At 34.8% G+C, this 13,566-nt stretch overlaps 1 protein-coding gene across 3 annotated transcripts in view; it reads right to left on the bottom strand.

Moving 5' to 3' along the window:
• Positions 1 to 13,238, bottom strand: part of SLC12A1 (solute carrier family 12 member 1) — an 82,309-nt gene extending 69,071 nt beyond the window's left edge. For all 3 annotated transcript variants that reach the window (XM_079126143.1, XM_079126141.1, XM_079126142.1), the window contains exons 1-4: positions 13,126 to 13,238; positions 11,330 to 11,928; positions 974 to 1,108; positions 741 to 816 (exon numbers count right to left, since the gene is read on the bottom strand). In XM_079126143.1, coding sequence (XP_078982269.1) covers positions 741 to 816; positions 974 to 1,108; positions 11,330 to 11,746 — 628 coding nt within the window. In that variant the 5' untranslated portion in view covers positions 11,747 to 11,928; positions 13,126 to 13,238. The remainder of the gene's footprint in view (positions 1 to 740; positions 817 to 973; positions 1,109 to 11,329; positions 11,929 to 13,125) is intronic.
• Positions 13,239 to 13,566: the final 328 nt, after the last annotated feature.

Genomic DNA, 13,566 nt, shown 5'->3' with positions numbered 1-13,566 from the left:
TTATTACATTAAATCAGGATCTTTGATAAAATATCAAGTAAGTATCAAATAAAATTTTTATATGAATTTTACTAATATGCTCTCAAAAAAAAGATTTGCTAGAAGAAATAATATTTTAAATGGAATACAGCGATTTAAAAACTTAAATAATCACTCCTAGAATAATATCCATGTCTTCCATTTTCCCATTTAGAAAAAAATAACATCAGTTATATACATTATTTTAGTCATTTCCTCCATCATTTTAGGCTTATATCTTATTAACCTTTGTTTTCTAACTGCTGGTACCTGAAGGTAACACAATTATTTTCTCTGGAAAATGTTCAGCAGTTCACATTTTCACCAGTCTTCTCACAAGTAGTTTTCAGGTATTGAAGTTTTGCTAATCATAACAAGAGGGACACTGTTCAGCAAATAAAGGGCAAATGTCAACATATCCCCAAACATGAATATTATTATCTAAAATGAATGTGCTTTTGTGTACCTGTTTTGCTTTAAACTCTATCAAAATATAGATTTACATGAAAATTCACCTACATGGCGATTTGGAAAATTCCAGCCTTGCAGGAGCTAACACCTCACCTGCCCTCTCCAACAAACACTGTTAAAGAGGCAAAGGAGCTCAAGCGTAAGTCATTTCTGTGACCTTCATCTCATAGTCCATATGAAAGGTGAAACCCAGGTGCTCCCTGGGTTTATAATTTACATCAAAAATTATTGAGGAAGAGAACGATGCTTACCAATTCCAGCTTCACCAACAATCCAGGAGAGGCGAATGAAGAGCATGACTCCCCAGATATTCAGCATGCATCTTACCTGTGAGTAAAACAAGGGGCATTGAAGAGACATGAGAAGCAAATATGGGGTAAAATTCAGTCATCTTTGTAATTCTAATGTCCAGGCCTTGCTGACACTGGATCCACTAGATCACAGAGTGGATGGGTTTCATTTGTAAACACAGGAGCTTTCTCACCAGCACACCTTTCACCCATCCAAACTTCACGACACCAGTTTTATCTCCTTCCTCCTTGTTTTCTGCTTGTTCGTCTCCAGGCATCCCGTCGCCATTAGCAACCCTGTCAGCTGAACCCGGGGCCACTGTCACATTCTGCATTTTCAGATAGCAAAAACATTGAAGTCAACAGATACATGATTCCATAAAACTTCCAAAGGCAAATCAAAACAATTCACATAAAGCTTTAGACAAGACAAAAACAAAAGCATTCTTCCGGTTATTTTTGTAAAATAACACTCCCCACAACCCACTCTCACTGCCCCCTGCCCAGCTGATGTGACTTTGGGCGTGGTTAAACCTACAGGGGCGGTGGATGGAACCTGGATGTCCTTCCACTAATGAGATTATGTCCTTAAATCTGTAATTAGTCGGATTTAGATGAGTTTGAAACACAAGAAGAACAAGGAGAAGAGATGAAAGAAAGGAAGCCTAGTAGGAGTAAACCAGAATCTTTTAGGCAGTTTTTTGGGAGGACCAGAAAATTAACTTTCCTCAGTATTGCAGAGTATCTGGAATTCTTTCCCCATACTCCATTTTATTCACCCAAAATAATGACAATAAAATGTCTCTACTCACCTCAGATGGTCTTTAAGAGAATTCAGTGAAAACAAAAACAAAAACACATAGAAGTGATTTCTTAAAAAAAAAAAAAAAAAAGTAGTTTAAAGTTTCCTCCAAAAGTTTAAAGGCATTATATAGCTATGTGAGTGCAGTTCCTATAAGACTACTTTGTTATAGGGTTGATGCGTCTTTGCCTGAGAATTGTGGAATGTACTAGCATTGTGTAGAAGGTAAAAAGGTCTCATGACCAACGAACTACCAGGAAGACTTGCTAAGAATAAAAAGTAAGTAGTATAAAATGATTAAAACCTTTATGCAGTTTTTTCGGTGACCTAATTTTGGGAAAGAAAAAAAAAAAAACAAAACCTTCTTTTTAGTGCTATAGTCTCTGAGTTCAATGGGGAGAAAATGTCTGTTTAAAGTTGAGAAAAGCTCTCAATCTCCATTTGCTCTTCTAGATAGGACTTTGAATAATTTCAGATGCATCTACTTAATTTAATCTATCTGGTACCTGCTTGGTTCTTTACTCAGTAAACTACATCTCACTCAGCTCCCCAAAAGCAACTTTTCCAGTAGGGTTTTGAAATCACTGAAGTCCCTTTGATTCAGCACTTAATTATCATTATTATAGGACAAATTTATTTTATTTTAGTGATCTAAATTTTTTTGGGGGGGAGTGTTTTCATGAATTGAACCTGGTTCAATTAACACATTCAGGAATGTGTTAAAATATCCATGAATTGAACCTGGGGGTTCTGTATCACTGAGCTACAGCCTCATCCTTTTTAATTTTATTTTGAGACAGGGTCTCACTTAGTTCCCCAGGCTGGCCTCGAACTTGCCATCCTCCTGCTTCAGCCTCCTGAGTCACTGGGGTGTGCCACCACACCAGGCTCTAAACTGGCTTAGACCTAGGACGCTATGTTCTGGCTAAGAAGAAATGATGGGACTGTTTTTTTCTTCTAAAATGAGACTGGTGTATAATAAACACTTAGTTTTTATTATAAAAACTTTATTTTGGAATAATTAATGTTCTCTTCTATCTTTGGGCTTTTGTATTCCATTAGCATGACTACTATAAATTAACTCTAATTTGGGCTATTTAATTCCAGAGACTTTGACTTGTCTCTTTTCTTCTAGCATGTTCTCTCCTTCATTATGTAAATAAGAATGTAGTTGGGCTTGGTGCATCTATAATCTTAGCAGCTGGGGAGGCTGAGGCAGGAGGATTGTGAGTTCAAAATGAACCTCAGCAAAAGCAAAGTGCTAAGCAACTCCCTGAGATCCTCTCTCTAAATAAAATACAAAATAGGGCTGGGAATGTGGCTCAATCCCTTGTACCAAAAAAAAAAAAAAAAAAAAAAAAAAGAAAGAAAGAAAAGAAAGAATGCATACCTAACTTTCTTCTCCCATAGACTTTATTCATAATACTAGTGTGACATTTAGATAACGAATCTAATATAATGTGATAGAAGTCACTCCATGACAACTGAATCAGAGGACAGTAGTGTTGGTTGCTCTTCAACATCAACCAACAGCCTATCATACAAAGGCACTAATAAATGATGTTGAATCCATAAAATGAACCTAAATGTCTCTGCTCTCCACCACATAGGAGCAGTTGTCTTAGTTTCCTATTCTTTCTTACCTCCTATCTCTTTTCTCTTCCTTCCCTCTAAGTCCATTTCCTCTGTGCAGGTCACATTTAAAAGAGAGAGGAAGAAAATAAATCCCAATTCAGTTCATCTTATTATTTTCTGACAGTATTGGTGAAGAAGTTGAACAACAGAGGAAATTGAAATTAACAGTTAAACCAGGTGTGGTAGAGCATGCCAGTTACCCCAGACTCCAGAGGTTGAGGTAGGAGGATCTCAGGTTCTGAGACGACCTCATCAATTTAGTGAGGCCCTAAGCAACTTAGCAGGACCCTGTCCCAAAATAAAAAAGAAAAGAACTGGGGATGTAGTTAAGTGGTAAAATGTCCCTGGGTTCAATTTCCAGTATCAAACAGTAGCAAACAAAAAATCCCACAAAACAAACAAACAGCATGAAAATTTAGTTTTGAATTACCTAAGTAATATCTTAATCTTAAGCATCTTCAATTCCTATTTGCATAGATAACTAAAAGTCAATAGGGCTGGGGAGATAGCTCAGGTGGTAGAGTGCTTGCCTTGCAAGCACAAGGCCCTGAGTTCGATACCCAGTACTGCCAAAAAAAAAAAAAAAAAAAAAAAAAAAAAAAAACAATATATTCAGACCAATGTAAAATTCAAAGAAATTGAGACCAGCCTGGCAGGGCAGAAACTGGTGGTCTATGCTAGCTACAAATGCAAGTTATGTATGTAACTCAAAATTTTCTAGTAACTACTTTTGTTTATTTATTCATTTACAATTGGTGTCAGGAATTGAACCCAGCACCTAGCACATGTTAAGCATGAGCTTTACCACTGAGTTACGCTCCCAGCCCCTATAGCTATGTTTTAAAGAGTCTTAAAAAAATTCTGAAAATGTATTTAACTCATATTGAAAATCATTTTATATTTCTAGCATTTGTTATATAAATATTTGTTAATAGTAGTACCTTGTGGAAGGGAACTGAATCATTGTTTTAATACAATATTTTATTTAATAGAATCTCTAAAAAGTATTATTTAAGCATACAATCAGTATAATAAAATATTCATGAGATATTTTATGCATTCTTTTAGTACTAAGCCTTTGAAATATGGTGTATATTTTCCATGACAACACATTTCAGCTTGCACTAGTGACATTTCAACTGCTCACTAGCCACATGTAGTTAATGGCTACCATATTATAGGACAGAAAGGATTTATACAAGGTAGTCAATTTTGGATGAAACATTTGATGCTATTTTCAATTCAAATAAAAACTATTTTCTCTTAATGAATTCTATATTGATAAAGCAGCTACATGAGTCAAACATAACTCTCTCTATAACTGAAATTTATAATCAATAAAGGCAGGAAATTCAGGAATGTGTTAAAATATCCATGAATGTTGAAGGGATTATTTGGTTAGAGGGTCAATTTATTTGACTTAATTTGGAAAAAACTTCCAAAAAAATTATCAGTATTCTAGTGAATCAAGATTCTTACGACCAGATCATCATCAGGTACTCATTCAGGAAGAAGGCAATTTCCTTTGCCTAGTTTAATTGGGGATCCCATGAGACATAGCCTCAGTCACTTGCTTTTTTAAAGACAGTTTTGGGAATAGAACCATGTTTTCTGAAACTGAACTCGAAGGTTTGGGCCAAGAAATTGCTCTGGTCTCTGATGAACACCAATAGTGAGTGTGACCCCTAGAGTCTAGATTAATGAGAATACCAATGACTGAAAAAAATACAAAGTAGGCTTACGGATGAATAGGGTAGTTAACATTTCCCTTAAATGAACATTTCTTCCTGATGGATGCCCTTTTTGGTCACAGTTTAGTTAACAGTTCTTTAATTTATCATAGGACTTCACAATATGAAGTAAAAAGAATTTTCTATGAGGACATGACAGAGAAACAACCACATGTGGAAGTCAGTAAAGCAATCATTTTCTAAATTATTCAAAAATAAAGCCAATGTAGGGTTTCAAGTCTCCTCTAGGTAAATATGTGGGACCTCCTGGAGTTTCAAAATTTTAAATACATTTATACTATGTATACTATGGGGGTGGGGGGAAGAACCTGAACACATACTTTTTTGCATACTTCCCCCCCCCACACACTGGTCAGGTTTGATAGTATAAATACAAGTACAGATGCCATTTCCATTGCTTACTCTAACGTTGGAGCTGAAAAATCCTACATCTTACAAACTAGGAAACTTGGAATCTAGCTTTGACAGTGCAATTAATTTAGGGTGTGTCCTCCAGTAAGTTACTTAATTTTTCTTGGAAGCTGCCAATGAGAATAAATTCAATGGGTTTTTCTGAAAATCTTATCTGGAAATAATTTACTCTGAGGCAAAATCATTTTTCTATGTTGGCCACCTTTCTGTTCTGACACGGCAAAGCAAACCTTCATCTCACTCTTTAATAAATGCCTCCTTTTTAGGTCAGAACAACAATGATAAACTCAGTTCATCATCAAAATACTGAACCTGACTTTGGGCTGAGGGTTTGTGGGATTTGATGACTATGAGCTGTGACTAGTGGCTCATAGACTCCTTGCTGATACATGCTCTTGAAACCAAAGTCTCAGAGATCAAAAGTTTTATAATTGCTCCCTGAAACCAGATTTTTCCTTTATACTTTGAATTAATTTGTTTGTTCACACTCCATTACCATAAATGATCATAACCTTTCATAAATGCATTTTAAATTATATAGCTTTAGGAAAAGATTATTTATTTACCAAGAGTTTTACCTGGGCATTAAAGATTCAGAGAAGTTTTTTTTAAGTGCTAAATGCACTTTAAAGAAAGAAGGAGCATTTGATAAAAGATTTTTCCTCCTTCAATATCGACAAACTAGTGAAGTTTCAATCACATGCAGTTTAAGGGGCAAATCACTAATGAATTCTTCCAGATAATGAAAGATTATTTTATTTAATATATAATGTGTTTTTTCAGATCCCCTAAAAATGTCTTTGTAGATATCATCAAAACAGAGGAAATTAAATATATTAATTCTTTAAGTTCCAACAGGTAAGTTTGCTACTTATACATGCTCTCTAGCTTTGAGCCTTTAATCTCAAGGTAATAGAATTCTCATAAATATTTAGTCCTAGATGATCTCCCCATTGTTTTAAACTTTCTTTTATTATTTAAATATTCAAGCATGTGAAGAAGTAGAGTATAATAAATCTCATGTATGTATTACTCAGTTTCAACAATTATCAACATATGGCCAATCTATCCCTCCTAAATCTCTCACTCTCTTACCACTGGATTAGTTTAAAACCAATCACAGTAAGAACCAGAGAGTCCTCAAGTTTCATCTCAGAATGAAAAACATATGATTTTAACTATATTCAATATCTTATTGAGCAATATTATTATGATTATACATTTTTTACTTGTTTGTGATAAAGGGGAGTTTCAAATGATGAAAATGAGAGGGTTTCTTTTTCTTGTTTTAACATACTATAAACTATGCCTATAAATCACCACTGATTGTCACAATTTATAATCATAGCATTTTTGCTGTATCTGAAAACACATATTTCATACACAGACTGACTTGGATTTTTGATAACTTAGGTGGAAAGTTAACTATATGCAATAAACTGGCATGTGAAAAGGAAAATTGAGAGTTTAAAAAATATTTTTCCAAGTATACTTTTAAGAGAACACTCACTTTACTCAATATTTATTACTAAACTATATGTATAAAATGGGAAATTAATCATATTTTGGTTTTTTTTCACAGATTATTTTAATAGCAGGAGTTCCTGGGGAACTGGCCTTGGATACTAAGAAACTCAAACAAATATCAGAATGAACTCTTAGTTGCAGAGTTTTACTCTAGCAAATATTTTAGGAGTAACCTCTGATCATCACTGACCTCTAAGGCATCAATTTCAATGTCTATTTTCTTTGTTCTTAATTTAGTGATATTTCTAATTTTGGATATCCCCAAGTTGAATGCTGAAGTTCCAAACTTGAATTTGGAAACATTTTTAGAAAAGATTATTTTCTAGGGAAAACATTTGTACATTGTTATTCATCTAAGCATTTAATACACTGATTTATGTGGTATAATATTTGGCTTGACTACCTGTCCTTTATTTTTATCCATAACAATGTCATTTGACTTATAAAATTCCAGAGAGTATAGGTCAAATCTCTTGGACTCACTTTACACAGCAGCTCTTGTAAATAAATGCCTAATAAATGCTTTTGATGACAATGAAAATGATTGAGATCTGTAATTAATTCAGTAGAAGTAATATTATCTGTTGGTACAAGCTAGAAACAAGGAATGAATTGGGGCTTTCTGGTCAACTCATCATGACTTATATAAGATTTTCTTCATTGTGCCTGAGTTCCACATTCTCTGTGGCAGTTGAATGAGCCAAAGCCATGTGCCACTGGAGAGCAGACTGACCCTTGACAGCAGTGACATAGAGCATGGACTCTGGAGTCATGCCACCATGGGTTCAACTTGTCAGCTATGTGACCTTGGTTTCTTGACCTTGGAAGTTTATTGACCTTAGTCTTTGTTCTCTTTTCTAAAAGACCCATAGCATTTGGTAAAACTTTTCAACTTCTCTAAAATAGCAACAATAATAGTACCTATCTTGAGGGATTGAAATAATTTTTTTCAAGTGTGAACATGGTGTCTGATATACAGGAAACTCTCAATAAAAAGTTGGTTATTATTACACTAAAGTTAATCTTAATGCTCTTATTACAAATTATTTTTAATTGCAAACAGACCAGTGTTCCAAATGTGAAGTCATTCCATTGGTTTTCATTTGGATCAGTTTGTATACGTTTGGCTTCCTTAAGAATAACCTTTTCATTCTAATTTTTAAAATATTATTGTATTCTGTACTTTCTGTAGTTGATTTAAAAGACGTTAGAATGCTTAATGGTTTTGCTGAATCCTTTAAAATTATATTTTACTGAAAAACTAACAGCAATGGTGGTTAGTTAGGCTGAAAAGAAGTTTCATTTAGGTCAGCCCTGCAGTTAGGAATTGTTTATGAATAGGTGGCCACAAGAATTAGGTTGGATAGTGGAAGCAGAATTCTCTTAACAAAGCAAAAATACTACAGCAAACCTTGCCAGATGTCAAATAAGCATTACATATGTTTCGATATGGAAAGATCTCCAAAGTATATTGCATGGTGAAAACAGTAGATAACAGAATGAGTAAAATAGGTCCCATACGTGTTTGAAAAACAGAATACAAACAGAAAGTCAGTTAGAAATACAGGTATTTATCGAGTTCCTGCCCACTGTGTCATTATGCTAGACTTTATATGCATATGAACATATTCATAAGCATTTTACAAGACAAGTACGAGTTATGTAGCTTGTACAATATTGTAGAACAAGTAATGGACAGGCTTTTTTTTCTCCACTTTTAACTAGAGTATTCAGAAATCTATCATTCATAGCTGCCTAGATGGGCATTTCACTCTTTACTACATAGAAAATTTAAAGGATTTTTTGCAACTATGATCTGAAATCATTGGGACTACAAATCTGTCAATATCTATCACTATTGGAGTTTCATTGGAGGCAGATACTTAGAATAATGTCTTTCAAATCTATTTTTCGTTTTGCCTATTAGGAAAACCTTTGTTTATATTTTTTGCATACAAAATCTGTGAAGTGTCTGAGCATTATAGAATGAACATAACACAATGTGTTCATTCTACAAATCATTTCTTGTTGTGATTTGAGGAATTACTATAAAAGTTTCAAGGAAGTGGCATCATAGATAAAATACATTGTAGGTATCTCTTATTTGAGGGAGAGAAAACAGGGAGTAAATAATCAATTTTGCTGGCAGGAAAGAAGAAAAGAACCTGAAGAAGTCCCAGATTGCTCTGTCTGTCATTTAAGGAGAGCCTGGAGCAGCACATGGGGAGAGGCATACAGGTCCACAGAACTTCAGCAACACTACAATGTCCCAGCTGCAGGAATGTGCCTACTGGAGATTCTGTGGTTGCATTTAAATTTTACTCCCTATTTGACTGTGTGGATACTTCTACATGACTTAATCAAGTTGAAATCTCCCAGGTGAGGGTAAAGTGCATCAAAAAGAGTAACTTTTTACTAGCTCAAAATGATCATTCAGGTTTGGGGATATAGCTCAGTTAGTAAGCGCAAGCCCCTGGGTTCAATTCCCAGCACTGCCAAAAAAAAAAAAAAAAAAAAAAAAAAAAAAGATCATTCAGGGCATTTGCAGTATCCCAAACAGCTATCAAATGTAGCTATAATATTTCTTATGTGTTCATTTAGATGGTTTGCTAAGGAAATAGTCCTTCAGAACCTTTTTTCCTCCTTAAAGTTTTACCTAAGCCGTGGCTTAAAGATTATAAATAAGCTATTTTTCTGTCTCTGGAATGTCAGTCCTAAGAACACGTGAGTTTACTCCATTTTTTTTTTTTTCTCATGGGGGCTAATATCTTATTTTCTTTTGTTGTAAATAGGAAAAGGATAAATGAGAATATTTAAATTCTGGTACCCACTTTAACAAAGGAAGCAGTTTTTAAAATTATGTGTATTGTAGTAGAGTATGGTGAGATAAAATTTCAGGTTTTTTGTGTGTCAGGGGCACATTAGTTCATTTTGTCGCCTAATATAAATTGAAATCTCTTGCCCTACATTTCTCTTTGAGCCCCCTCCACATCTTGGAAACTCTTTGTGCCGCCTTCTGTTAACCACTTTTCCTTTTCTTTCTTCCTCTTCTCTTTTCTGCCATTGTCCTTTCCTCCCCCTTCACACAGAAAAGGAAAGTGACACCATGGTTGGAATTTCAGGAGTGTCAATTACCTTCCTTCTCAAAATATTCATGGAGCTGTCATTTTGTCTGAAATAAATACATCGCTAACTTCTTTTGAGTAAAGTACCAAGTATTCCAAATAAAGTCTAAATCTTAAGTCTATGAAGATACCAGCCATTTAGCAATTCAATAATGGTACATAGGATAAATAAGGTTTGGTGGGGCTAGGGGAGAAGGGAGAAGCGTTAAGGACATGTGTTCCTCCTTGGGAAGCTGCGGGACTCAAAGTCAGGTATCTAAGCGGCTCAGGGAGATGTGTATCCCTGGGGAAGGAAGGACAAGCAGAAACTAAAAGGAGATCTCTTTTACTAGCATTTTTCCTGAGAGCAGTATTTCTAGAATCTCTAGAGTGAGTAATCATTTAATTAAAAGAATTTTTGAATGGACAAATATAAAAGGAACTGTTCCAGCTATTCTTTTTTCTTCTCAAAGCTTGAGCAAGAGTAAACTACCTTCAATGTCACATTGAATAAGTGACATCTAATTATTATTTTTATTAAAAAATTAAGTTCCATAAAGAATGATAGTCATTGCAAACTGTCTAATGGACGAGTAGGAGGGTAAAGTTCATCTACATATCTTAGAGCAAGTTTTGGAAGAGGAACTATACCAAGTTTCCAAATGATGTGCTACAAGTTTAGAAACAGTACTGCTTCATAGTTTTCGCAGATATGGGAGCCCTGGATATGTTCCTTAAATGATGAAAAGTTTAGTTGCTTCTGCTGCCTCTGTACTTAAATTGAATTTAGTTCTTTTTATATGTGTAGTTGCATTCGGGAGCCTCAGGCAGTTCTGAAAAGGAAGGGATAAATGCTGTCTTATAAATTTCTGCTCTTTCTTTAAAGAATATAAAAAAATAACTCATGCACACTGGAGGCTGGCACCCTCTAATATTAACTACAGCAACCACGGTAATTTTTCTTTTTTTTTTAACAATTGGTTTGGATGAATTAGTTCTAAGGTGTAAGCAGTTTAGTATTCAGTTTGACATGTTTAACTAAGTGTGAACCAAATAACTATAATTGTAAACAAGATGTGACGTATTGCCTAACTTTGAGAGTTAATTCTTTAAATCTCTATCCCAAGTCAGTAAACATTTGTGAAGCACTCTTTGTGCATTTGCTGGTTATGGGGAACTAGGGACAGTGTGTAAGTAAGATGGATGATTTGGAACAGACCTCTTCATTTGATTCTGTCACACTGAAGAGTATTACTAAAGAGGAGGAAATGACCTGGAGGAATACATAGGCAGGACACGCGCCTGTGGCTTCAAGCTTACCTTCGCCAGTTGCTCATGAATCTCAAGCAGGCTGGGTCGGTTGACCTTGGGCCCACTGACGCTGCCAGTGTTGCGGTAGTATTCAATCTTGGGCACGGCGTCCATGGTGTTGTGGCCGAAGGTTTGCAAGTAGTATGTGTTTGTGTGAGAATCGTAGGCATGAAAACTGGCATCTGTTTTAGCAGTTTCTCCATTTTGGAGGAAATTGTCATAGCACTCCTGATTTCCAGGCCTAAAGCTGATTCTCAATCTGTTCTGGGCTTCATCCCCAAAAGAGGTTTCTTCGTAATGTGGTGGGTCCCTGTTGTCATTAACTGCACTATTCTCATGGCTCTCATTTATGACATTGACTTGAAAGCGACTGGTATTACTGGGCACTGAATCCAGAAATACATTGGAAGAGTTGTTCAGTGACATCTTCCAAAATGGATTTCTTGGACTAAGCTATCTACTATACAGTTGTTTTTATTAAATTTCCGCCTCAAAGCAAACACCAATGTGGTTACATTAGGTAGCTCTTGGCTTTTGGTCTAGATGAACTCAATAAATAGATTCTTGATACGTTGTCTCCTATATAATCTTCAGAATGTTCTTCAAAGCTGTCATTGAAAAAGAAAATTAAACTTGTTCCAAGAAATACAACTATATTTGAGTAAGGTTGGGGAATGACGGAATGGTTTTCTTTTATAAGACATACAATCTTAAGTTCATTTCACTAAAAATTACTTGTGCAGAAACCCTTGTCACCTGAGCAATTAAATCCTATAATAAATAACTGGGAACTTGCTTCAGCAAACAGAATGTCCAATGGGGTCATTAAAATGTTACTGTGTTTGTAGTATTTGCTTGGATTTCATGCAGTTGGAGCCAGCATGACTCTTAGAAAAGGTAACTACCAGTAGTATACAGTAAGGACAGATGAGAATATTCTCAACCTGAAATATAGTTCATTGACAGTACTAATTTCTGAAACTATTGAGTATTTAATGATTGTTGAGAATATACCTTATATGATAAATAAAATGAGTATTGAAAATTTCTAAAAAAGGCATTCTTGCTACTTTATAAAAATCTGTACATATTCGAGTAATAAATTTGTCCCAGAAATATTTTGTTGCCTGTGCAACAAGAGAAAAATCACATTTTAGAACAAGAATTTAAAAAATTACAACCCTTCAAGATGATGTCTCTGTAAATTCTTGCCTCTTTTATTAACCTTCAGGATGTTTCATTTGCTCATATATTTGTTTGTTTACTTTTCAAATGCCATTATGGAACCTTTAAAAAATCCAGGTATTTGGGATAAGAGATAAGTCATAACTATTAATAAAATACTATGCTTTATTTAGTTAAAAATCATGCTCTTCTGACTTCCTTTTATGAAATATTCTCAATAATTGAGATATTTATATTTGACCATGAGATAAACAGACTACACAATAATTTTCATAATTCTACAGTACAAACCCACTTAAAACACTTTTTATAGAATAATATTTCTTTGACAATACCTTAAGTTTTGTTTTTTCACGGAAAGTTCTAGAAAGATGAGATAAATACAAAAGTTGCCTCTGTCATGCAGATATTAAGCCTATTTCTTTGACTAAAAAGAAGCCAACAAACTTTCAAAAAAATCTTTCCTTGTGAAATTATAAGTGATGCTGTTATCTTTGTCGTTTTTGCAGATCATCTCACTTCTCAAAGTCCTTGACACCCCTTTACTCCACTCCTCAGAATCTACTTATGACATAGTATTAAGAGCAATTTTTAATTCTGTCCAGAAATGTTTAACTTACCACCAAGGGGCTGCCTTCTGAGGAAGTGTAAACCTGTTCCAGCATCACACAGGCATATATGGGGCACTTAGCTTTCAGCCCAGAGCAAGAAACTTTTTCTCATTGGTTAGAACCTTTCTTGAAAGAGATGACTTTGCAATGATTGGTCTGGAATAATACTGGAGGCCCCACCCAACTCATTAGCCCTGAGGAACCTTAAGTACCACATCAACTAGTAACTAGTAGTAAACCATTAATCCTTTTAGACAGGATATAAAATAGTTCCTTTAATTCATAAGGAGAATTAGATTGCTCAACAGCAATCATTCAAAAAATATTGCTTCAGTTGTTTGGCACTAGATTAATTGAGTCCCGTGTTTTTTTATGATGAGTCCTAGAGACCTCCTATTGTTCAGCCCTCCAGAGGTAATTCCTATATTTTTGTAACTAGAAAATATTAGT

Source organism: Sciurus vulgaris, assembly GCF_902686455.1.
Source record: "Sciurus vulgaris genome assembly, chromosome: 2".
Classification (NCBI taxonomy): domain Eukaryota; kingdom Metazoa; phylum Chordata; class Mammalia; order Rodentia; family Sciuridae; genus Sciurus; species Sciurus vulgaris.
This window is presented reverse-complemented; position numbering and strand designations above follow the sequence as displayed.